At 40.5% G+C, this 26,127-nt stretch overlaps 1 protein-coding gene across 2 annotated transcripts in view; it reads left to right on the forward strand.

Annotated features, from left to right (window-relative positions):
* Positions 1–25,575, forward strand: part of MBOAT1 (membrane bound O-acyltransferase domain containing 1) — a 56,654-nt gene extending 31,079 nt beyond the window's left edge. For both annotated transcript variants that reach the window (XM_068674735.1, XM_068674736.1), the window contains exons 5-13: positions 4,590–4,645; positions 7,866–7,920; positions 10,694–10,877; positions 12,547–12,739; positions 15,710–15,813; positions 18,763–18,827; positions 20,202–20,334; positions 21,555–21,706; positions 23,774–25,575. In XM_068674735.1, the coding sequence (XP_068530836.1) occupies positions 4,590–4,645; positions 7,866–7,920; positions 10,694–10,877; positions 12,547–12,739; positions 15,710–15,813; positions 18,763–18,827; positions 20,202–20,334; positions 21,555–21,706; positions 23,774–23,906 (1,075 nt within the window). In that variant the 3' untranslated portion in view covers positions 23,907–25,575. The remainder of the gene's footprint in view (positions 1–4,589; positions 4,646–7,865; positions 7,921–10,693; positions 10,878–12,546; positions 12,740–15,709; positions 15,814–18,762; positions 18,828–20,201; positions 20,335–21,554; positions 21,707–23,773) is intronic.
* The last annotated feature ends 552 nt before the right edge of the window (positions 25,576–26,127 follow it).

Genomic DNA, 26,127 nt, shown 5'->3' on the forward strand with positions numbered 1-26,127 from the left:
ATTAATAAAAAATTTCATGCTAATAATTTATTTAAAGAAATTCACTAAAAAACTATTTAATGAAATAAATTGTCTTTACTATTTCATATTAAATGCTTGGGACAGTTTAAACAATAATTAAAGGTTGTCCAATATGTTTCGTGTGTAGGTGGCACAATGCAGCTACAACTTGTCATGGCGGGGGGTTGTAACTAGATGGTCTTGAAGGTCCCTTCCAACCCAAACAGTTTTGTGATTCCATGCAATGTTCTGTCCTGGGGTAGATCTTTGTGCTTCATCTGTAAATGCAAGTCTAGATTTTCTTTTTTAATTCAATCTAACAGTTTGTCCCAATCCCAGTAATCTGCCCATCTCTCTCAGAATGTGGGAGAAAGAAAAGATTATTCGAAGTTTTATAGTTTTGCAAACTCCCTTTCTTATCTGTAGCACTTCTAACTTTTTTTTTTTCCAGTTGAGTCTAAGGTCTAAAATATTATCATGTTAGAAACACTTGACTATATGTGATATGATATTAGGGCTACTAAGATGATGAGATGGCTGGAGCACCTCTCATATGAGGACAGGCTGAGTGAGTTGGGCCTGTTTAGCCTGGAAGAGGACTGAGGGGAGAACTTATCAATGTGTATAAATATCTGAGGGGAGGGTGTTGAGAGAATGGAGCCAGTCTCTTTTCAATTGTGCCCAGCAACAGAACGAGGCAACGGGCACAAACTGAAGCACAGGAGATTCTGGCTGAATATGAGAGGGCATGTCTTTACTGTGAAGGTGACAGAGCACTGGAACAGGTTGCCCAGAGAGGTTGTGGAGTCTCCTTCTCTGGAGATATTCAAAACCCTCGTGGATGCCATCCTGAGCAATGTTTTCTAGGTGAGCCTGCTTGGCTAGATGGTCTTCAGAGGTCCCTTCCTACACCACCCATTCTGTGATTTTGTGGTTCTGTGATTCTGTATTTTACATGTTAACATATTAACATTTTACATATTAACTTATTCAGTACGTTATTACTATTTAAAATTAGAGGTTACCATAAAGGCTGAACAGAAATGACAATTGATTACAATGGTATAGCCAAATTTTAATAATCAAAGTTCATGTGCATATTTAGTAAATTATGTTACTTTTTTTTTTCCTAGAATAAATTTATTTTTCTTGTCTGATTTTGAATATTAATTCAAGACTTGTACTGCCATGCATTACTCTGCAAATATGTAGAAGGGTGTATTTTTGTATTTAATTTTGAAGAAACAAAAGCAAGTTTAGACTTGCTCTGTGTGTGTGTGTGTGTGTGTGATGAGAAGAGATGCATGAGTCTGCTGGGAGGAATAGAACAGGGAGTGGGTGTGCAGAAGGGGTTGTCCCACATCCCAAGAGGGTGTCAGGAGAAGGGAGAGCTCCAGTGCTGCTATTGCCTTCTTGTGCTGTGCCCTCTCCTGCAGCCAAGGCTTGGGCTGACAGTGACATCAAGTTAATGGGGGAATGGTAGACAGGTGAGGGGGGGAGGAAGATGGTCCCTGTTCACCTGAAACCTTGCTCACCTGTTGTGCGAAACATTTGATGATACCTGATGCTGACCTGGTGAAAGATTTAGTGGGTGTCATCCATTGCTCCCATACAGGAGGTTTCTACCTTCCCAAACAGGGTGTAGAATAGATAGGTAGACCTGCAATATGAAGGTGGCAGGAGAGAGAACTAAAGATGCCTCAGATGCATTTTGTGGGTTAACCCATGGGTCAGTGGTGTCACATTTGATGATGTGTCTTCTCTGGCCTTTGGGCTTGATGGAAGCAGACTGTATGTCCTTTCTGATAAAAGTGCACGTGAGATTCATCTGTTCTGCTGGGGTACAATGTGCTATGAATTAGACTATGAATTCCTAATATAGATGAAAATGACCTCTCTCTTCTCCGTGTTTAGATGTTGTACAGTGGGGGGCCCAATCTTCTAAGACAAGTGTCTAAATTTAGGCACTTAAAGGCATACAGTTTTGGCTCTGAGCCTGAGGTTTAAAGTTACCCACTTCGATGTTAGCATAAAGTGCTTGCCGTAAGACACACACTACGAATTGAAGTAATTTTAAACAAGTGTTAGTGTTCAACCATAAAGCTAAAGGGTCAAGCACTGACAAAATAAAAAGCTGTTTATTGCATTAGAACTGCTGGTTCACTGAAAGACTCTGTCTCTCCTAAGGATTAAAAAAAAAAAACAAAAAAAAAAAAACGCTTTTTATATAGGCTTAAAGGAGTGGGATTTCTGTATCTTTGAAAGCAAAGCTATAGACTTTGTCTGAATGGGAAAACCTACTTTGAGAAATAGGATGTGTAAGGTAATGCTGAAAACAGCTTATAAGGAACTTTTCATAAAATGGTAGGATTAATTGGAATAAAATTTAGAATGACTGTTTCACATTACTGGAGCTGTCTGGAAGATGAAGAAAAGTCATTATTGGATTTGGCCATTCTTTAGCTGTAATCAGTGATCTAGGTTACCCCGTGAGAGATGCTGCACATACCCTTGTGTTACAGTTGTATTCCAGATCTTTGTATACCAAAGCTTGTTCTGGATTTTATGTGCAAGTATTTTTACCAACATTTCAAGTGGAGACTACTGAAACCATAAAAATAGTTTCTGACTAAGAAATTGATTTTGCATGTTCCGTGTCTTTGGGCAGAAAATGCAGGTTACCCACATTAAATTACATGTGTACTCTTGAAACAGATTAGCCATATTTAATATATAAAAAAAAAAGAGACCACTTCTGAATAAAAATGTCTTTTTCCAGCATTCTTGTTTACCATGCTCAACATATTAATTACCTTGAAAATCAGTTTGATTTATCACAGCAGGATAACCAGATTGCAAGCAGTTTATCTTAGCTATTGGGTTTACATTTGATTATAGCGAGTGGGTTGATTTAGAGAAGGATGGTTTGAAATCTCTTGAAAACCTCTGCAGACAACTAATATTTTAGATACAGATATCACTGAATGTAACTTTTTTTTTCCCTTACCTTGAGAAATTGATGGGGAAAATCCAGTACTTGAAGTAAGGAAAAGCCTTCAACTTTTGTTGCTTCACTGGATCCCAGAAAATATATTACGGTGTTTAAAATAAATAGCCATACAGTTTGGAGTGATCATCTACATCTCTTTAAAAAAAAATGCCCCATAGCAGTGAAAGTCTATAAATAGCAGCTACACAATCTCCTGTTCTAACTTCAGTGTTGAAGACATCATTAGTGTTCAAAGCTGAAACCTCTATATGACTTAGACTGATAATTTAGGACCAAACTGAGAAACAATCCATTGTATTAATCCTCAGAGACAAAAAATCTCCTCTGTGGAACTGGTTTTACATGTAATCATCATAAATTACTCTTTTAAAGTAAATATATATCCTTATCACCCTTTACAACTTCAGGGCTGTAGACAGCAGCACCTCTGGGCACCCTGTGCTGGTGTCTCCAGCAGCAGAGAGATGGGGAGAGGCAAGGTCAGCAGGTACTCGTCACTCACTTTTCCTGGCGTGGAAAATTACTTGGCTCTTCCAAAATTACAAATTTCCTGGCTCTTCCACATTACAGTTGCTCAGTGCCGGATTTGGTGTTTAGGCCTCCTCAGCCCTTGAAAGCTCTATATGGACAGCAATTAGCTGTGGAGTCTTTCCCTGTGAAGGACTGATTAGTTTTCCCCATAGTTTCCCCCTTCTTTCTACTTAGGTACCTCTGAATGCTCCTAGTTGGTCTCTCCTGGGCACTGGCTCCTGCTGCCTTTTTTTTCTATTTCTCAGCCGTGGTGGCTCATGTTTACCCACAGAGCTAAGAAGCTCTGTAAAGCCAGATACTGGTAATATAAGCAACACAACTGCATATAATGGCTGTTCCTCACTGTGTGTTTGTCCCCAGAGCTGCTGGTGCTGTAGCCTGTAAGCCCAGATAGAGCTAGCCAGTTTTTGGGAAACTCCAGATCCCATGTGCCAAACACTCCCAGTTGGATGGTACATCATGGGCAAGCTGTCCACATAGCAGTCACACAGCCAAAAAGTGGAGGGAAACTGTGCTGTGCTGACAGCTGTTCTGGTATTTGCACTTTATCAACAGGATTATTCACATGTGGAAATAAGCAAGTGTATTTGCAGAGTCAACATTTGTTTAGGGCACTGAGGAGACAGCTGATAGGAGAGTAACAGCAAGGAAAGGCAGAGCTACATCACAGCAGCATTGCTCTATTCTATTCTACTGTTGCATCCTACAGGTCTTTGCATCGTGTGGAGCACAGTGGACTGCAGAAGCTGCTATTCCTTAGCAGTGTGATTTCTTCTGAATTACAATTTGCAGTGAGGCAGAGTGGGGAGAAATAAAATAAGGCTTTGTGTGTACTTAGCAATTAAAAATTCCAGTGCAAGTAACTGTGGGGTTGTTTTGAACCCAGGCAATTGTCTTATGCCTGAGTTCCTCCTTCAATTTTAATTGGATATTTTCCACTTGTTGCTAACACAGTTATGCCTTTTAAAGGGATAAAGACATTCAGAAAGAAAGTTGAGAATAATTTGTATTACGAGATGTGTAACTGTTGTTTCTGTCTTTGTTACAGTCCACTGATGATAATTACACAGAAGATCACAACACTTGCATGCCAACTACATGACGGTAAGGAAAGGAATTTTTTCACATATCCTGAAGACAGCATTTTTATTCCAGATAAAATTTTATTCCAGATTGTGGTTGATTTACAGAGAGAATGAGTGTAGTACAGTGAGTTGCTCCAAGTGAAGAGGAAAAACAAGAAATTCCAAGTTTTTATCAGTTTTCTAGGGAAAAACTGTCCTTGCAGTAATGAAGACAACTGTTTTCCCCTATGGGAGTTCTGCTTCCTTGGTGCCCAGTTTGGATTTTATCTAGTATCTGTATTCACTGTTCAGATGTTGAAGTGCAACTCTATTAAGCTTTCTGAATCAGCTCTTGATTCTCAAAAATCAAAAGTTGTATCTGATACATAGGTTCAGCTATTAACATTAATGTAACAAATCTGTGCATGATAGCATTAGAATAGATAGGTTATATTCAGTTATATGATGCTGCATAAATTGTGAGAGGTGGAATTCAATAGCATTTTCCCAGTGCTGGGAAAAGCACAGTTGCAGGCAAAATAAGGCAAAATAATGTTGTCTTCATTCTTGCATTGTGCTGTGACAAAGAGTGTTGTTATTTTCTAGTAAAATGCTTGTGTCTAGTACAGTGCAAAGACTAGAAATGCCAGTTGTCATCAGTACTGTTATTGCTCGTCTGCTGATGGTGCATTGTGAACTTCCAATGCCCACTGAATTATAAGCTGTGGGTGACTAAATGAGTCACCTGATCCAGAATTGCTATGATCTAGGATGTAGGTGATGGCCACAAACAAACTGCAGGGTTTGGCATTGTTTTCAAGCCAAGTTTACATGAATGGATCTGTGTGTTGGTTTCACACTGATGGGCAGCTGAACTCCACCACAACTGGTCTCTCACTCCCCCTCCTCAAAGGAAAAAGGGGAGAAAATACAATGGAAGGGGCTCAAGGACAAGGACACAGAGATCACTCAACCATTGCTATCCTGGGCAAAACACATGCAGCATAGAGAGGTTAATATTTATTGCTTATTACTGACAGAATAGAGCAGTGAGAACTAAAAGCAAACTAAGAATACTTTCACTCCCGTGCCCCCTCTTCTACCTCCTGCCCCAGAGCAGTGCAGTGGTATGGAGGCTGTGGTCAGTCCCTGACACTTTGTCATCGGCTGCTCCTTCATGGTCTCTCTCTGCCCCTGCTTCTTGTGGGGTCCCTCCCATGGGATGCAGTCCTTTCCAAAATGATCCCGTACAGGCTGCCCACATGCAGCAGCTCTTCAAGCACTGCTCCCACAGGGCTCCTTACCACGGGGTCCATCCATCCCCCAGGAGCAAACTGCTCCAGCACGGGTCCCCCACGGGTGGGTGGCAACTCCCCCCAGACCCCTGCTCCTGCGGGGGCTCTCCATGGGCCGCAGCCTCCTCCAGGCCACATCCACCTGCTCCACCGGGGGCTCCTCCATGGGCTGCAGCATGGAGATCTGCTCCATGTGGGACCCATGGGCTGCAGGGGGACAGCCTGCTCCACCAGGGGCCTCTCCACAGGCCGCAGGGGAACTGCCCTTGTGCTGCACTGATCTTGGGGCTGAAAGGCTGCTTCTCACTCCTCGCTCTCCCAGTTGCTTTTTGCCCAGCCATTTATTTCCCTTCCTTAAATCTGTTCTCACAGAGGTGCAAAGAGTGTTGCTCCCTCTGAATCTTGTTCTGGCCAGCAGCGGATCCCTTTTGGAGCTGGCTGGAGCTGGCTCTGATCTGATGAGGGGCAGCTGCTGGGCTCTGCTCACAGAAGCCACCCCTACCGCTTCCCTGCTACCAGACCCTTGTCACATATGCCCAATACAGTCTGTTATTTCTAGCTGGCTATAAGCAAGTGCAGCTTGAAGCTCTGCATGGGTTAATTGACCTTGTTAACCTTCACAACAGTCTCTGGGGCTTCTCTGCCCTTATTATTCAAGCCAGCTAGCTCAGGTATCCCTGTGTGCCACAGTGGTGTGCTGCCTACATGTACCCCTAGAATCCTGAAGGTAAATGAACAGTCAGAATGGAACACACAGCAGTGGCGAGCTTGTCTTAAACCAGAAATCCTACAGATTAATTATAGTGGAAAAGGCTCATTACATTGTGAATGTCCATACATGGAGCAGTTGTTCAAAGGGAGGCAGCGTGCAGTTCAAGCATGGGTGACAAATTCCCGTTTGTAAAAATTTAATGCAGCTGCCTTAAATGGAAACGGACAAACAAAATATCCATCCCTTTAAGTAACTAAGTGTTTAATAGTTCTGTGGAGCTCATGCCCTTCCCAGTATTTAGGAACTGAAACAGTGAAGAGGTAATGCATAAGAGTAGCTTATAAGCAGTCTTTTCAGAAAATGGGCCATGTGGATGTGCCTTGGTAATTATGGCCGGTGCATTGAGAACAGTAATGTTGAGTGATGCCAAGCCCCCGATCTTGTGAAAACGTATATATATGCATGCTCAGTGTCAAGTGGTGTGACTCATCCTGTGGTCAGTTTTGCTGAAACCAGTGGGATTTCTCACAGTAAGCACAGCTAAGGCTTCAGAGTGAAGGTTTTAAGATATTTGCTATAAGTGACATCTGTTTACACACTGGCCATCATACAAGACTTTTGTATAGTTTTCTTGGGCAGTGACTCTGTGCTCTGCCTCTGGCCCCAAAAGTCACATGAACTCAACAGGAGGTTGCCCTTCCAGACTGGACCTTGTAAAATTCCAGATTATTACTGATATGCGTGTTTTGGTTTGCTCCAGTAGCAGGCAGCCAGGCTGCTAGTTCACACTAGTGAAGCTTCTGTTTCTTGAGAGCCCATTTCTCTTCCACTGATCCTCCTGCTGTGAAATGCTCCATTTCTCACCAAGGAGCCAGCAGGAGGCTGGAGCTTAAATGAGGCAGCAGCTTCTGGGAACAGAGGTTTTTCCAGCACCAGACCGTTAGCAGAGGCTGCTGGGGGTTGCTGCCAGTTGGTGGCATTGCGAGTTGCATTGTGTGTATGTGGGAATACTACGACTACTCCTCCCGAAAGCCTAGCAAGGGTGAGAAAGGGTAAGGAACCATGATAGAGGGAACGTGAATATACTTGACCTAAAAGTTGGGAATTGAGCTATCTGAAAACTGCTTGTGACAAAGAGATATTGAAGCCTGTGGATTTAGGAACTTCCTATCTATGGGATGCAAACATAAGGCTGTGGGGGTGGCTTTCAGTGTTCAGCTTTTGAAAAGATCTAATGTAACTTTTCTGTTCAGGAATAGGGCGACAAGCTGAGGAACTCACTGCTGAGCAAAATCGGCTTGCTGTAAAGTAAGAATTTAATTCACCCCTTGATATATGTTTAATTTCATCTGAAGAAGTTTAGTTTTTGTTGTTCAGTTTGTTTATAGTTTGTTGTGTGTTTTTTTTTTTTCTTTTGCAATGTCAGAGGTAACAAGTGGTCCAAACCATGAAAATGTTCCCTGCCTCTTCCCAGTTCATAAAAGGATAAAAGTGTTTCCTGCTTTTTCTATTTGCTTGAGGAATTTTGTTTTTGTAATAGCATTGTTAGTGCCCTCCTTACACAAATTTCTTTGCTCTATTCTCTATTTCTTTGGGCTAGGGCTTCTGCCTTTATCACCCTGTGCTAGTCAATACCACACTTAAGGTCATGGCAAGGTCTCACTGACTTAAATGTATCCTCCATGTGAAACAAAAGCAGTCTTTGGTGAAATCAAATTCTTTATATTCTGGCTAAGGTTGTATTGTGCAGACTTTTTGTCTGTTGTCTTCATTTTACCTCTGATACGCTATTTTTCTGCAATAGAATACTCTTCCTCTGCTGGCAAACTACTGCATACCAGAAGTCCGTTTTTGTTTGACACTTTAAGTACTGCTTTTCTTCACCAAAATTCCCAGTGAAATTTTATTTTTCCTATCTCCCTCCATAAAATTAGTACTTCAAGTATTAGTCCTTCAAGTTATGTGACTAATCTTCTCCTTTTTCAAAGGGAGACAGCATATTAATCACGTGTTCAAGCATCTTTTTTCCTTTCTTGTCTCTTGATACAGATGAATTACTTTTTTCAGAAGAACTAGGATTACTCTCATAACTACTTTTCACCATGAAGTGAATGTTTAGGGCCAAGGAAGTTGTTTCTAAGGCAGAAGATAGAGCCCTCAGAAAATCTGCCTATGAGCTTCTAAAAGTAAGAAGAGAGTAGTTTCTTGAAAAGCAAAAATTCTGTAGGGAGACTTATATAACTTTTGCTATGGCCCATATGTTTTTGCTTGTTTTTCAAGCTCACAGCAATAATGTTCAACTGCAGTGGGCCCTTGTGGCCATATGATTAATTCTAGTCAAATTCTCACCAAACAGGCTGGTCCTTTTTCTTTTTTTGTACAGTAGATGAGCTCACAATATAGAAGTGTATGCCAATAGCTCAAGTGTTGGTGGCAGACAAATCATAACTGAGGAGTTCTAAATCCCCTTTGGTAATGCAGCCTTTTGTCTTCCCTCTGTTCTTGGTCTGTTTTTGTTTCTTACTCATCCTCTGTACATTCCTTCGTGCATTGCTCATGTCTCCCCACCCACCCACGTGCACAATCTAAGCTGAAACTAATGACTTTATTTTTACTCTTATTTTTATCTTACTCTCAGAAGCCCAGATCGCCATCACAATTTTACAGAACAGAAAGATGAGCCTTACCCCAAATTGTTTGCTGCATCTTTCTGTGAAATGTTTTCACCAGACAATGTATCATTCAGACACTAGCATCCACAATGACCAGCAGAGTGAATGCAGAAAATCCTGGCTAAGCTACTTGTTTATTCAAACTAATTCCGCTTCAGAATAAAAGTAGGCAACAGCAGTTGCTTAACTGTTGCTTAATTTTTCTGCTAGAAAACATAGAAATTTATGTTTTAGTCTGAAAGAATTTTAAGTAGGTTTTGGTTTATGCATGTCCACCTGTATCTTGGACAGGAGAGTCCTAAAGCATTGTGCCTTAGTTCCTGTTCTCATTTTTGGGTAGTCCTTATTTACTTTGGTGACTATTAGCACATTAATGGAGAGCACTGTGTATCTCACTGCTGAGTATAGATATTGGTGTTTTTCTGTCATGTAAATAAAGCAAGCTCAGCACTTTAGAAACTGTTTAGCAGTAAGAGGCCTGCACATCTTTCTTTTCTGTCCTACTAATCTGTTGCAATGACAGTGAATCCTCATTTTACATCTAATTGTAAAACTCCCACAGGAACTTGTGGGTTATGCACTTGCAAAATAGAAATAGCAACCAAGATGGACTTCGACTTTCTTCTTCAGATGTCTTTTGATTTATGTGTGTTTGTTTTTTTTCCCGCATACTTCCTTTTCCTGTCCATGATGCAATACACACGATTACTTCCTTTATTTGCACAGAAGGACGGAGTGCCTCTTCATTCTGTTCCTGTGTGTCTCACATTGCACTTCCCATTTTTCAGAAGGCTGAACTGTGCTGGCAGCTGCTTTGAGAAGGGTGGCTGAGAGCTCCTCTCAGGCCTGGCAGTCGGTGTCTCAAAAGCTCCCTGCCCTATAGTTTGCATAACAACACAAAGTATTGCATTGAACAGCTTGGCTAGGCTGGTGTTACTCAGCCTGTGGTCTGCCAGCCGTTACTGGTCCATGACTTACCAGGCAGGTGTCCAAAACAGCTACCAGATTCTTGCTGTTGTTACTGCTGGCCTGGCCAAAATGTGCAAGTCAATTTGCTTGAGAGTAGATACTTAGATTTATGACTAATTTAAAACTGCAATGCTTTTAGTAATAAGACTACAGCTTTTCAGATTGGTAGCGTTTGTTCACCTGTAGTTTGCGCACTTCCACGTTGCCCTTGTTCAGACTGCCATCTGCCAGACATCACTGGGATATGTGAGAGGCTGTGATTCATCTTTACCCCCCAAAAAGATATAGTAAGCTTTCATCTAGGAGGGAGATGTTAGGAGAGAGTTGAGGACTGAATCAGGCAGTACAACAAAAAAGTGTTCACTGAAGCCTTTGCTGTGTCTAACATGTTTTTTTTTGTTTGTTTGTTTTGTTTTGTTGTGCGTGGATGATTTCCCCAGGACAAGACCATCTTTACTGGAGTATTTAAGCTATCTTCTCAATTTTATGAGCATCATAGCTGGGCCTTGCAGCAATTATAAGGATTATATAGCCTTCATTGAAGGGAGGCATGTGCATATGAAACTATTAGAAGTGAACTGGAAGCAGAAGGGTTATGACAGACTTCCTGATCCTTCTCCAACTGTAAGTTTTAAAATGACAAAGATTGATTGCAAAGGGCAGGAGAGTACAGCTTTGTACAGGATTCTCATAATTAAAAATGAAGAGGAAAACCCATTTTTGGATTATCTTGCCAGTAAACGTTAGTAGTGTTTTTTGTTGTTGTTGTTTGCTTTTTTTCCTCTGTGAAGTGGCTGCTGTTTTTATCACTGGGTCAGGGGTGAAGGGGCTGGTGTCTTCCCTTGAATTCCCCCAAATGTATTTGGCTTGCAGAATGGGTCACTGGTCAATGGGTGTCCTTTGTGCAGCAGTGGGAACATTCTGCAGGTTCTAATAACTATCAATTGCAGTTCAGCTCCAGACAGAAGAAGAAAACAGCACATCTGTCAGAAAGAAAAGTCAAATCCTGCCTGTAATGCAGAATACATTGGGAGTACAGGAATTATGGCCCATCAGAAACTGTAGTGTGCCCAGGTGCTTTGCAAGGCAATTTCACTCTTTAAAATTACTTGGGGGTCATTTTTCATGTACAAGGTTAGTAAGTGCAACACTTTTGTTTTATTTTTCAATACTATGTAAGACCTCCTTATAAATTACCTTATTGTAAGACAGGGTAACAGTGTGAGAACCAGATTCTTCTCTCTTGTCTTAAAGTGACACTGAGCGCATAGTTTTGTGAGTGAGTGCAATATGTCTTTTCTGAGGTTGAGCATCTGCTGCTACATATCTGATTCCTGTTTGCATACGGTTGTATTTCTACTGACTTTCGTGGTGTTACTTCTGATTTACATTAGTATTACTGAGGTCAGAATAAGGCCCATCTTGTGTTAGATGCAAGTGTGCAGAGAATATTAACATTTGCATTGTACCCATTTTAAAATAATCACACATTAGTTTATTACTGAACGTGGAAAAGGTATAAAAAGAGTACTTGGGATCCAAAAGTTCATTGTTGTTTCATTAACGTATTGCACTTTTACTGATCTTCTGAGAATGCATGAGTCAATTTTTACATGGTATCCAAGTGTCAGATTTACCTTTTTAATTATGCCTGTATCAAGGAATGTTTACTCCTGATGCTTATTGGAAGTGAAGCTTTTAACTACTGACATGACTGGTGATAATTTTAATATATAAAAAGCTAGAGAGCGGTAACAGAAGTGAGCATGGTGCTGCAGATACCCTATATCACGGGAAGTCACACATGTTGTGTATGCTTTTTTGACAAGTGTTTTTTAGCAAGGCACCTGGATGGCAGCTGAACAATAAGGCCCACTGTTGTACTGAATACGAAAGCTTTTGGCTTCTATGAGGAGCCCAGTCTTCAGTTCCAAAAGATGACAGTACATATAGGAAAGCTTTCTCCTTTCCATTTTGCTTTTGTTAGTTTGTTTCCTTTCTCATTTTAGGACCTCCACTAACTGCTGTAGGAGTCTGGGGAAGATCATGGCCAATTTTGACTATAAATTCTCACTTGCAGCCAACTATAGTTAGTTCAATAAATTACATTAGACATAAGGTTGTAGTGTGGCCTTTTCTTTGTCACCCTTTCTAAATTAATTATTGTCAACTTTGTCACTAGCTTTATTGGTTCTTGAATCACATTCTTTTTGTATGCCATGAGCACTGGTATTTTTCTTTCCCTTAAGCAAATGCTTCTAATGAATATTTCACTGTCATTTGTCTTTTTCAGGGAGCAGTGATGTACAAGCTGTGTATCACACTAGTATCTCTTGTTTTATTCTTGACACTTACCAAGAACTTTCCTATGGCATATATTATTGATAATGAATTTCTTGATAAAACACCCTTCTTATCAAGACTTGGTTACCTGTACGTTGTTACACAGGCAGCAAAACCAAAGTATTACTTTGCGTGGACGTTAGGTAAGTCTGGCTGCTTCACTTATTTTTGTGAGTAACAAATTGGTTCATAAATGGGGAGGGGGTTTGGGAGGGCTGAAGTAGTGGGAAGTAAATGAAATAAAATAGTCCCTAGACCTGTAGTTCATCCAGGAGATATACACATCTGCCTGTAGGCAGTGTATGTAGACAAGTGTGTTATGATGTACAGACCTCTTTCTTGTTATGAGACATCTTTAGCACATGCATCTGTATTAGAAAGTTGTGGTTCTTGTGGAGAACTAAAATTAGACTTTGCCTCAGAGGCACTCTGTGGTCCTGTGCATGGGCTAGCCTTGAGCGAGCAAGAGAGAGGACTGGAGAACCACAGGGCAGGTGGGCAATGAAGAAGGCTATGGGATGGACCCAAGAACCTCTGCAAGGAAAAGGAGCAGAGATAGAAGAATGTTCATTAGAAAGAGAAAGTAAAAAAAAAAAAAAAAAAAAAAGGCTTTGATATTGGAAGCCAGTTAGACTGGTGGTCAGAATAATCTTTTAATATTTTCCCTACTTCATTTTAGAAGTCACTCTTCCTGTCTATGTGTGAGGAGTCAAATCCTTCTAGCCTAGGTTGAAAATTGAGTGACTGATTTACTTATTTTTTTTTGGTGTGTGTACAAGGCTTTGCATGTAGGGAGATCCTACAGTGTGATACATACACCCAAAACTGAGAAGGGTGTCATTGGGATGGGATGGAAAGAACCAGTAAAATTTGTTGTGAGGCTGTAATTGAACTGCTGGGAGTAAATCAAGATGGATCAAGAAAAGAACACTGAGGACTGGCATCTGTAGGAAGGGAAAGGCTTTGGGATAAAGAATTGTTTGCTCAGGAAGTTTTTTTAGAGGGATCCAATATTAATTTGTAACTTGCAAGTTTTCCAGTGTCATAGTTAACTAAAATACCATTTTCAAAGAGATTATCTGAGTTTGGATTTGTGACAGGAGTGAGCGAGCCTTAGGGGCTGCAAAAACATCTTACAGATGAGGGTTTTCAGGAAGAGCATACATTGCATGCTGGTGGGTAAGGTCTCTGTTCCTCGTGTTACAGATCCAGGCAACAAAACAGCAGATGTTTTATCCTTTTGCTGTTTAGCTCCCTGTGGCATGGCACAAGGCATGGCACAAAAGTGCCTGCTGAAACTGCTGATAAGCACTTCCTGCTCTCAGAAGAGGACAGTCATGCCATTGTGCGAGAGCCGTGCTGCTGAATTCCTCCAGATCCATGGAAAGACAGAAAATTCAGCTTCTCCTTGCAGTAGCAATAGTCATGGGAGCATAGCTGCAAACTTGACTCGGAGCTACTGTTGAAAGCAATTTGGAATTGAGCACCTGCATCCAAGGGTTTGTGCAGAGCAAAAGCAATAAGCCAGAGCTGTTCAAGTCAACAGGGAAACCTCTGGTGGGCTTTGTGGAGGTTGGGGTTTTGCAATTAATTTGAGGCAGGACAGTTGAGATGCTTTTATACCCAAATCATGCTATTCTGTAGATGTCCGTGTGTGAAGCAAGAGGCCAACAGGTCTGCAGTGTTGCTGTGCCCCTGAATTTCTCATTTCTTGCATTTGCCAAAGAAACACTAAGCAGTCCCTGCTACCCTTTGAGCAAGGAGGAGCAAACCTAGGAGTCCTCTGCTCTGGTGTGACAGTCTCTTTCCAGGCACAGTCCTGTGGGTCTTGCAGCTTGCTGCTGCTCTCATAGCAAGACACTGGCAGGCCATACAGTAAATTTTAGACAGGGTTCTTTTTTCAAATAAAAAATACATGGCGAGATCTGAAAAATGGGAGACCTTTCTTTCCATCAGTAAAATCTAGCTCATTTAGTAAAGTGGAAAGTAAATGGGAAGTTTCAGATTACAGAAGGCTGCTTATTAATTTATTTATTGCTATTGTTGTTAATTAGGTTCTCTCTGTGGTGTTCTGCTTAGGGGTTTCTCCATGAAGTTGTAGCACTTACAAAGCAAAATCAGTTTCCAGTCTCTGGAAATAAATTCTGACCTTTTTAGAGCTTGGCTTATTCCAGGCTTGTATTTTGTAACCAATCTAGAAGGATAAGCTTTACCTACCTACCTGTATTTTGGCTTTCCTTTTTCTTCCCATCTCCTCAGTGGCATCTGCATCTAGAGATAATGAACCCTTCCTATTTTCTTGGTATACAGGGAGAGAATTTCTGGCAGGGGCACATTAAAAGCATTATTTAAGACCTGATGACCAGATGGCTCCCAAGCAAGGCTGGGAAATAGTTGCCCAAGTACCCTGAGGAAGAGCAAGAAATTCATTCAGCCTGTGGAGTTGTGCTGTGCTTCATTGCAACAGCAAGTGGGAGCACAGCATGTGAAATGCCTGCTGTTACCCAGGCTTTTATTTGCACATGTAGTAGTTAAGTCTGTAACTGAAGTTGCTCAATGTTTGATTTGTAGAGATGGTTGGGTACTTTAGTGAGGCACTGAACAATGGGTTTAAGACAAAGGCTTTATCTACCAAAGTATGAATAAAAGTCCCGATTAAAACAATCATGATGTAACCCTTAATCAAAATGGTGATCGCGTTGTGGAGACATTACAGCTTTTCTGAATTCTGGGAAGTGCTGGGACATCCTGATATCCTTTTGAGGAAAATACTAATTACGTATTAATAAATATGGCAACTCTTTTACATCTACCTCCAGTGTAATATAGATATGGGGAGAATAATAGGAAAAATTATTTATATTCATTATTATTTTTATTTTATTTTATTATTTCTTCTGTTAAAGGAGTAGCTCATCTTTCCTCTTCAGGAAGTGATTCTCCTGTGTTGCCATATAGCAATGCCCCTTTACTAAGAGGAAGCTTCTTTTTGAAAGAGAAGTTGCTAATTACTATAAAGATGGCTTGAATGTGTGGTCAGTGACATACAGACTTGTAAGAGACGACGGCTCCTCCATCAGTCTGATTTGACCCATTTTGCTTTGATATTGCAGCAGATGCAGTCAACAATGCGGCTGGTTATGGATTCAGTGGAGTTGATGAGAGAGGTGCTTTCCGCTGGGACCTGTTGTCCAATTTGAATATCTGGAACATTGAGGTGAGTTAAAAGAGTGGCTACATTAGCATAACGGGCACAGAGAAATTGCCGTGATAATGGGGAAACTGTTTGCTAGAAGGAAAGTAAGTCCATGCCACCAGGCTGCCTCTCTTTAATTTGAGAGGTTTTGTGTTTTATCTATTGGGCAGATAAATAGCGTCTGTCACACAGCCTTTGTCATGCTCTGTATTCAGGTTGCATTTGTAAATAGTTTATAGAAGGCTAATAAATGATTAATCAGATGTTTAATAAATGAGCAGTCAATTACTGTAGATTGTGGCTGAGTTCAGCGGGTCAATAAATTGCTCGCAGCTATGATTCTTCACCATCTGCGGTGTATTGCATCTATCTGCTTCTTGCAGCGTTCCCCTTTCGTAACCCAGCTGAAATATGTGCTGGTAGTGAAAGAGGCCATCACATCGATAGGCATTGCACAAACACATGAAAGAGTTTGGGTCTCTGTGTATAGCTGGAGGGCCTCTTGTAAGTGGAAACAAGCTGGGGTGCAAGAGGTAACAGGTACAAACGGAGTAACCTGAACAGGATTGGCAGGGCCATGTAGAGCTTACAGGGTGGCTGATCTGGAGCTCTGTTCAGCAAACCACATGATTTCTCAAACCTTGGTCACACATATTTCTTGTGACTGCAGCATGCTTTTAACATCCATTAGTCTTTTGTAAACTATGTTAGTGTTTTTTTTTCTGAAGCAAGAGATGGCCAGTATGGTTATTTGTTTGCTCTGAAGAATATTCTCTGAGTGCAAGGGGGATGTAAAAATGTTTACATGTCTAAAACTGCTTTCTAAAGGCTTATTTCCTTTAGAAATAGGAGGAACTTTCCCCTGTAATTCGGTAGTTATGCTTTTAAAATGAAAAGCAGATGAAAACAACAAGTTAACTGCCTTATTGCTGAATGACCTGTGATGAAGCAAGTGTGCTTCAATAGCTCTTCTCAAAAATGAAAGGGCTCCTGTAATTATTATTTGAAAAATGTTGAAAGATGCGAAAGCTGAAAGTATATGCATTCTCACTTTCTCAACATCCTTTCTCTGTTTTTTATCTTAATCCTCATTATACATCTCTCCTTGAGTAGTACAGAATACACATCCCCAAAATGCTTTTACTCCTCAATAGCAATAGCATGCAAGGTTCCACTCAGAAATCTTGAATAAATACCTAATTCAGTTTCAGGGCAGGAAACAATTCCTGCCTAGATGGGCTAGGGCAATTCCTGTATGAATGAGGATAGTAAAGTGTAGGCAGTGCTCTTCAGTAAAGCCAAACAAAGGAAACAGGAGCCTTTGCTCTCCTCTACCTGCTGAACTGTGGGCTCTACAGAATTTTTTCCTTCAGATGAGCAACAGAGATCAGGGTGGAGAAATTATTTCCAGGAGCATAAAGCAGAAGGGTCATACCGGCCTCAGAAGTCCTGCCAGGAGGGATGATGTACTGTGGCTTTCCAAATTTCCCAGTCTTATCTTAAAGAGCATCTGAGTCAGCAGGGAAAAAAAAAAACAAAAAAAAACAAACCAAGCCAAAACACCAGGCCTCCATTGATTTGGTCATGTGTGCAATAAGAAGAGAGACTACAGAGCTTCATGTAAGCCTTGAACTGTTCCTGTATGCACCAACAATTCTGGGAGTTAAGGGAGAAGTGTGATTGTGCAGTGCATTTTGAGCAGGATAGCCACTTTCATGTGTAAAACTGCTAAGGGTTGGGAAGTGGAGTGCTAAGTGTGCCTACAGTCTAACCTGGACTGTAGGGGTTGGATGAAGACAAGCATGTGTCAGGAGTTTTGAGGACATTAAAAGGACATGGGTGGCTAAATGTGTGGGGGAGGGCTTGAAGAAAACCTTGGCAGTGTGCATATTCTGACAGCCAGTGACCAGTTTCTCTCTTTGTAGAGTAATGGGAACTTAAAGGAGGCCAAAAGAGAGTGACAATATTAGTTGGAAGAGAAATTATATTTTTCTTGGCTTCTCTTGGTGCAATCATGCAGTAATGCTATTAAAATGTGGCAGTGCTGCATTGGGAATTGCAAATCGTTTTTAACTTTTTAAACAGAGGATGCAGTGCCAATCATCAGGGTTCTTTGTGAAAAGGCAAAAGTATCTGAATATTCCCCTTGGAAACTGTTCTCTTTATTCCTTCTGGTTGGTGTGCCCATGCCTTCAGCTGATAGCACAAAATAATGTGGTTTCATTGAATCAGTGGAGACCAGTTATTTATTCCTGCTTGATGAGAACACCCTGGGAAGTTTCTGTCAGCAAGCAAGGAGCAAGGGGGAGCGGGAACAGGGAACTGCCAGAGGTGGAGTTGGCCAGGATTAGGGAAATTGATGCTGGACAGGATCGAGCAGTCCCCTCAAGCTGAGGGAACTGATGCTGTGAGGAGGTACAGGTAGTTTCCCCAGGGCCCTGGAGTCCACTCCAGTTTCTCAAGCTGGATAGTGAGCTGAAAGTTAGCTTCTAAATTTAGTCCTGAATTTATTTTTGTCCATGTTTTTGCAATTTTCCTCCTTCCTTTTCCAAATAATAACGCATATCTTTTAGTTTTTATAACACTTTGTTTTAATAGCACTCTAGGGAATTCCAGACTCTGTAATGGGTGGCAAGATTTCTCTTCCAGAAATGAAGCTGTTTATGAACTGTGGGAAGGCCAAACGTTTAAAACAAGAAAGCTCTTCAGATTTCTCGTAATTTGAAAAATAACCAAACATTGTGTTTAATTTTACAAAACAAAGCAAGTGCCGAGTGCTGGCAGTGAGCAATCAACCTAGTTAATGGCCCTCCCAAAATATATTAGTGTAATGATGGACTGTGGTACAATCTTCACAATAGTTAGCTACTAGAATAAATATTTCCCTTGTATTATTGCTTCTGTAACTTAAAATGCAAGTGTTATTTTACAGGTTTCAGTGCTAACATTTCATGTGAACTTCTTTCTTAGACTGCAACAAGTTTTAAAATGTACATTGAAAACTGGAACATTCAGACAGCTGCCTGGCTAAAACGGTAAGTGGGATGAAACAGCAATTTGCTTGTGAGACCCAAAAACTTTAGATGGCCTGAAAAAATGCTGATGGTGAGTCTTATCAATGTATAGTCTTTTGTGCTTTGTTCCCTCTCTCTCTAAAGGTTGGTGGAACACAGTGGGTTTTGATGCTATGAAGTTTTGTTGTTGCAAATGTTAAAACGTCCACATTTTATATACGAGCAGAAAAGCCAGAAATGAACCATTCATATCTTCCAAAATGAAAAGTAATAGCATTTTGATGGCATATTTAAGGCTGGTGTCTTCCTCCATAGTGTTTGCTGTAATGTTTCACGGTGCTGTATTATGTTTCCCATGCATATTATGACCGGAGGCAAGCCTCGTTGTGTCGCTAGGATCCATTTCATTTAGAACTGGGGAGAATCTGAGTCTTCAGAGCTTTGGTGTAGTCCAGTTTGGCGTTATCACAAGAAGCTTTCTACTGAGTCCTTGTTTAGGATATGGAGAAGAGAGTTATTACAGCATTGAGATGATCCGATTTTAATCTGTCTGATAAGGCTTATGTAAATATTAGCTTAAGTTCAGTTTTTTAAAATGGAACTGTGTCCTGTTACTTGTTACACTTTTTGGCATGATTAAAGCTCAGTGTACAGTCAGTTAACACAGTGTCTGAAGTGTAGGCACAAATATATTATGGTTATTGTGACTATTTTTGTTGTTAAATGTTGTCTTATTATCTCCTATTTTTCATAATTCAATTGATGTTCCTAGTAAGAAATACATTTTCTTAACTATTTTATTTGGAACACAGCATCTCTGTTAAAACTCAGATAGCCAAATAGACCTCATAATGTATTCTTGAACTGGTATCGTTCATTTCCATCTTTGGAGTAATATTTTGGGCTGCAAAAATAAGCAGGAATCCCCTGCTTTGCAATAGCTAAAGGCACTCCCTGTTGTTCCCAGCATCTCTCAGATAACAGTGCATAAAAATACTTCTGTTCACCAGTAAGGGGTGTGGTGGTGTCTGTTGGTCCTTTTACTTGCTCTTGATTTACCATCAGGGTTTTAAAGAATAGTGTGCAATTCCAGATTAGAAGTCTAAAGTTGAATGGGAAGTCTTCCCTGCTCTCTGCCCTTCTGTTTATTTGACTGCTGAGAGCAGTGGGAATATTTGTACAGGCACTCTTTGGATACTCAGTGCATAAAAGCTTGCTCACTCTTTCCATCTAACCTTCCATGTTATCAAAGGGAGAGCACCTTACACCCTAGACTGTAACCGAGGCAAGATGAGACCTGTGAGAAAACAGAATAAGATGTTAACAGCTGAGAAGGATTTGCAGTTTCCATTGTTCTGCTGTATTCAGCTTCTTGTTTTGTTTTCCTCTTCACAGTGTTTGCTATGACAGAGCTCCTTGGTACCCTACAGCCTTAACATTTATCCTGTCGGCCCTGTGGCATGGTATCTATCCTGGATATTATTTTACATTTCTCACTGGAATCCTTATCACACTCGCAGCCAGAGCAGTATGTACCTTTCATTGTTCTCTTCCAAGGTCCTTTCTAGACGTTATCCAGCTATCAGCTGCAGGGACCACCCTGGCACAGTCAAGCAGCTTGTTCCTGCTGCGAGCTCTCTTTCATGCCTTTGCAGGGTTGATGTTCACTGAAATTTTGTTCTGCATTAATGCTAATTACAAAGAACCCCCAACAGTTAAAGCCAGCACTAATTCTCTGCGTGCTGCAATGCTGCCCCTGGCTGTCAGAGAAAACATTGCTTGTGAGTGTATCATTAGGTGGGAGTTTGGGAGTACTACTGGCTGTGTCTGTGCAGTCAAATTAGCATGGTGTTCAAGGTTAAGCTTGAGACCAGACTTTTGCTAGTTCATGTTGCATGGATGCTGACTTGTAATTAGCTCTGGGTCCACTTTTTCACAGTAACTGTTATGGGCTGAGCATTAGCCCTAGCTGGAGTGCTGTCATGTGGATGCAATTGATGGGGTGAACTGGGCTCTGTGTTTATGGGCCTGGTCTTGGGTAGAGCCACCAAAGGCAAAACAGCTTTCATGTCACACTGAGGCTGCATTTATCACTTGTGCAATTTATCCTTCAGGCTGAACCAGCCAGTTGGTCAGGGCTGGGAAGCCCCTCTGTTCTCTTTCAGCATTTGAATACGGATTAATAACCAGGTCTATCTGAAAGGTGAATTAAGCTAATGGTCAGTATTAGCCCCTATAGCCACAGCAAGTTGCTGAGCATGCTGTTTTAACACGTGCTTTGCCTCTCATTTGTGAGGATCCATTTCACAGATGTGAAGTTAAACCCAAATCTGTGGGGAACTGACCCGGTATAAACACATACTTGTTCATATAAAGTAACTTTGTTTCACAGTTGAAAAGCAGTAATAAATAAAAAAAATAAAAATGGGAGGGAGGAAGATCAGATCATAACAACTTCCCTCCTCGAGGTTATTGTCCAAGATTCCTGCATGAGAGTCTGCTCTGCTGATTATGGCAGAGGAAATTGGGCCACTTCTCTGTTTACCACTGATTAACTGTGGGATCTTAGATATGACAGTTAATGCACTTCTGCCTGCCTTCTGACTCTCAGTGCTTTCAAAAGGGTATGTAAACTTTTTGGTGATAACGCTGATAATAAGTGCAATACATATGCTGCAGTATGCTTGCGTGACTTTGCCTAAGAAGTGAATTTATGTAATTTTCTGTTTACTTTTCCTTGACATGCAGATAAGAAGCAATTGCAGACATTACTTCCTCTCATCGGTGCCTCTCAAGATAGCCTATGACGTTGCTACCTGGGTTGTCACTCAACTAGCAGTTTGCTATACAGTTGCACCCTTTGTAATGCTGGCTGTTGAGCCCACAGTTAAGTTTTACAAGTAAGTTCTCTCCTGGTTATGGCACCTCAGACCAGTGTGGCTTTGTTAAATAATGCAAGGCATGCTGAAAGGCAATTGGCATTTCATCAGATCTGAAAGGAATTCAAACAGGATATTTGATAACGTAAGGAGCGATTTCTGTACTCCTGTAGCTTAATTAGCTAGTAGTGCCAAGTAGGAGCCCTTCTTTCTTACTTCTCAGTCTTTTTGCGTTGTTATTTAATCTGACTTTTCACATACTCAGCTTCCTTTTTCAAAGCAGTCAAGTCTCAGCCTTTAGCAGTGGTGAAGGCTGGAGAGGTTAAGCACAATGTGAGTTGACAGTAGGAAGGACTCAATGAGACAGGAACAGATTTCCAGCTGCTGACTGCACGGAGCAGGAGAGGTGACTGATCAGCAGGAGATAAGAGGGTACCTGACAGATTATTACTTATTGAAATCATTACATTTTTCTTTTTGTGTGTGAATACTTCCATAGGTCCCTCAAAAATAAGTGCAAATAAGCACTGGGTTTGCAGAGTATATTGAATATACTCTAGTAAACATAACTTGAAATAGAGAAATTCAGAAATAATTTAAAAAGGGAGACTACTCTATATGGCTTTACTTTTCTTTGATTCTGCAGTGAACTGTCAGAATAACAGGTTTTGGTCAAGAAGAAGGATGATTCATCCTCTAAAATAAAAACATTAATCTGATAGTCAAGACAGCTGCTGTCAGTAAGTCTGTTTGAAAGGTTTTTAATTTTGACCTTTTCTTTCCTTTTTCTTAAAACATTGGACTTCAACGCAGAAAACTTACCATATAGAAATGACTCCAGATCTTTCCCAGTTCTAGTAAAATGCTTTCCCAGTTACTACATTAATATCTATGTTTCTTCTTTCAAGGCAAAAGTAGTAAAGCGCAATCAGAACCAAAAGGGAGAGAAAAGACTAAAATACTAAACTCATTTATAAATTTGCCATGTGTGTAAATTTGTTCCCTTTGTGCTACAAGAGACTGTTCCATGTTTCCATGTAGTAAATACAAATGTAAGATTACATTGCTAACTTTAAAACAAAAGAAACAAATATGTGTAAAGAACTTGGTATTACTATGCCAGTGTCTACGAAGGGAGAACTGTTACTTTTACCCAAATTTTGAGCAGTGAAAATGATTTTCCACCCTTGCCCAAAGCTGGATCATCACCTTAGTATTTTTTTTTGCCCTAGTGAATTTGAACTTAATTAACACCTAAATGTAGATAATGTTAAGCAAGGAAATTGTAGGCTTCTGGACCAGGGAACACTTTCAGAGCACCACACACCTAACAGTGGTGGTAAGCACCTTGCAAAGAAATTAAGAGCTACGGTAAAAAGCATAAATGAGACCATACAAAAGTGCATTTCTATGGTTAAGAGTTGGACCTTACTGTACCCAAACCGGGTCCTCAACAAGTTGTCTCATGTGGCTAGGTTAAGTATTTTTGGTTTCTGTTCAATCCTGTGTATACCAAATTATTTGAAATACAAATATTTGATATCTAATATGATATCAAATGAAAGTGTCCCTGAGTAGTAGCCTTCAAAAACAAGATTCTTCTGTAGTTGCCATTATCTAACCTTCCTCAGATAAGAGGTGAACTTTTGGTTTATTTCAGATTTCAGCATTTGAAATGATTTCTTTCTTTCCCATTCAGTTGCTTATTATTTTTTGTTTTTAACTGATACAATTTTACGTCCTAAGTTTGAAGAATTTTTCTTCAGAATGCAGCCTTGTATACTCTAATGTTAAAAGAGAGATGAACTGAATTAAGTCTAGAGTTAAATTACGTGAGTTTATCCGAGCTGTCAGACTTTGGAGTCTAGTGTTTGCTGATTGATTCCTTGCCTCATTAACATCCATGGCAACATATTCATTGACGCATAGGCTGCGTGAGAATCAAGGGTTTATTTTGGTCCTTACTAGGTCATGTTCATACTTTCTGCATTCATCCCTTAGCACTAAATTCTGCATGGACTTATTGAGGCTGTACAGTTCATCTTATTACCAATAAAAATGTAATATGCTCTTTCTGCTTTTTTCTAGGTCCATGTATTTTCACATGCACATTCTAAGCATCCTGGTGTTGCTCGTGTTACCAATCAGACCTCAAGCCCGGTCCATAAGAAAGCCTCAAAATGAGGCCATACAGAACTCTGTTAAAAGCAAAGACAAATGATATCTCCAAAATTGCCGACGCTGGGAAACAGTCATATTGGAAACAAAGAAGAAAAAAGGGAGCAATGGGAATAGAAGTACAAGACAAGTGGCATTTCTATCGGTTATCTTAAAATCTTATTGGATAGGGCAGTTAAGAGCCTGAAAGACTGCATTTCAAATGACTACGGTTAACAGAGATTTACAGGCTATGTTTACAGGCTCATGGGGCATTTTGATTTTTTTAATAAATATTTTTATGAAGTGTTTTTATATATTTAAACTTTTTCACATGGAGAGGCATTTTTACCCTTTTACAGAAATATACAATTATTAATCAAAGAATCTGGTGATTAAAGGGACAGGAAGCAGCAAGCAAAGAGCTAGATCAGCTGCCTGATAGTCTGGTGCTGTGGGTGGCTGGCAGGAGGGTTTTTTGTATCTTGGTTGAGGAGAGAGATGGTATGAGTAGAAAACCATAGAAAAGAGGTTGCTCAACATGCTGGTGCTGCCTTCTGCCTGCTTTGTGCACAGGGTTTTCCCCAGCAAACCCCAGAGCAGGGACTGCAGCCTGAGCTTGGCAGCAAAGGTATTTCACATTCCTTGGAATTGGATCTGCTGGTATGAGGGCAAGACAAGTCCCTTGGGAATAGGTGTCTGGAAACACTGTCAACTGCCTTGGCCAAAAGCTAAAGCCAAGTAAAAGCAAAACAAAAGGGGGCAAGAAAAAAATAGTAAAAGAAGGGACGTACACCCTGTGGTCTGTAGAGCTGTGCTTCTGTAATGACACAGTGCTTATTGCTGCATCAGCCTTACTTTGCAGTTTTAGAGTGATGCAGCACTTCCATCCCAGTATGAAAATAACTGTGGAGCAATCCAGGTTTAGAGTGTTAAAGGTCACGGTTATGAGTTAAATCTGAAAAAGGTTTGTAATGCATCAGACTTTTTGTTACTCCAAAGCATCCTATCTTGTGAAGGGATAACTTTCCAGCAGGATAACACTAAAATGAAACCTGAACAGTAATTATGATAGCCATAATAAATAATTCTGTACAAAATAAAGATTGTGATGGGCTATGAACACAAGAGTCACAACTGAGTCCTTGTGCAATCTTGACTGGTGATTTAGTCTTTCAATGCAAGTTTTTCTGCTTGTAAAGTCCCTAGCTTACAGGGATGTTGGGAGTTTTAATTTCTAAGGACTTGTAGTATTTTGAGATAACTTGCTGCAAAGTACTGTGTCATTAAAAAAAAAAATGTTTATTTGTTTTAATCCACTTACCCCAGGAAAATAGACAGACGGGACACATCAACAAAACTAAATAATTAAAAACAAAAAACTCTCACCCTTCTCCAGGAATGTTTTTCTCAGGATTTTGTAGCAGCAATTCTCTTGTTAAGGTACTGGTATTTTTTGATTCTGTAACTGATGTGTGATTGAGCAAAGAATCTGCTGTTTACTGCACTCTGATTTTCATGTCAGATAAAATTTTGCAGAATCCTAATGTTTTGGGAGGAAAAAAATCCGCAAAACCAAAACAAGTTTAAAAAATGTTTGATTTTATTTTCTGTGGTGGGAAGACTTTGTCCTGTGACCACCTCATGATTTAGAGTATTGCTCATGGAAGAGTTTATTTGGTAATTTATTTTGAAGGCAAGATGGGATTAAAAGATTGTTCTGAATAAACAAACCTCTCTGCGTCACTGCCTGGCATTATTAATGAAAGTCAAATGTGAAAATGGGTGAATGAATCTGCACCTCATGGAAAAGGAGCTGTTTAGGTCTGCTAGATTTTATGGGATAGATGTGCTTTAGACCATGCTCCTGTTGAAAGAAAGACAAGAAAACACCCATGCGTGTCTGTGAAAGAAGGACCTGTCCCTAACTTGGCCTGTCTTCGGTTTGTCCCTGTGTGCTTTTTTCTTCCTTGATGTACCTGAGTTGCATCTTAGGCACCTAACAATTAATTCGGAGAGTGGCTGTGAGAGCTGTGTTGCCCACTGGAGCTGTTCCCATCCCACTGGGCTAGATCAAACCTTGGCTGCTCCTTGGGTGAGAAAGGAGATTAAAAGCATTGGCAAAACTCCCTCGGATGCTGGCATATTCATATACTCCAGTCTTCAGCAAGTCTGCAGAAGGCAAATGTTTCCATCAGGTGAGCTTTTTAGCACCTGCATTGGAAAATAAATGCACTTTAAGGGGTTGCTGGTTTGTATCTGGTGCTCTGTGCCCTGTGATCTGT

This window comes from Anas acuta, chromosome 2, assembly GCF_963932015.1.
Source record: "Anas acuta chromosome 2, bAnaAcu1.1, whole genome shotgun sequence".
Taxonomy (NCBI): Eukaryota; Metazoa; Chordata; class Aves; order Anseriformes; family Anatidae; genus Anas; species Anas acuta.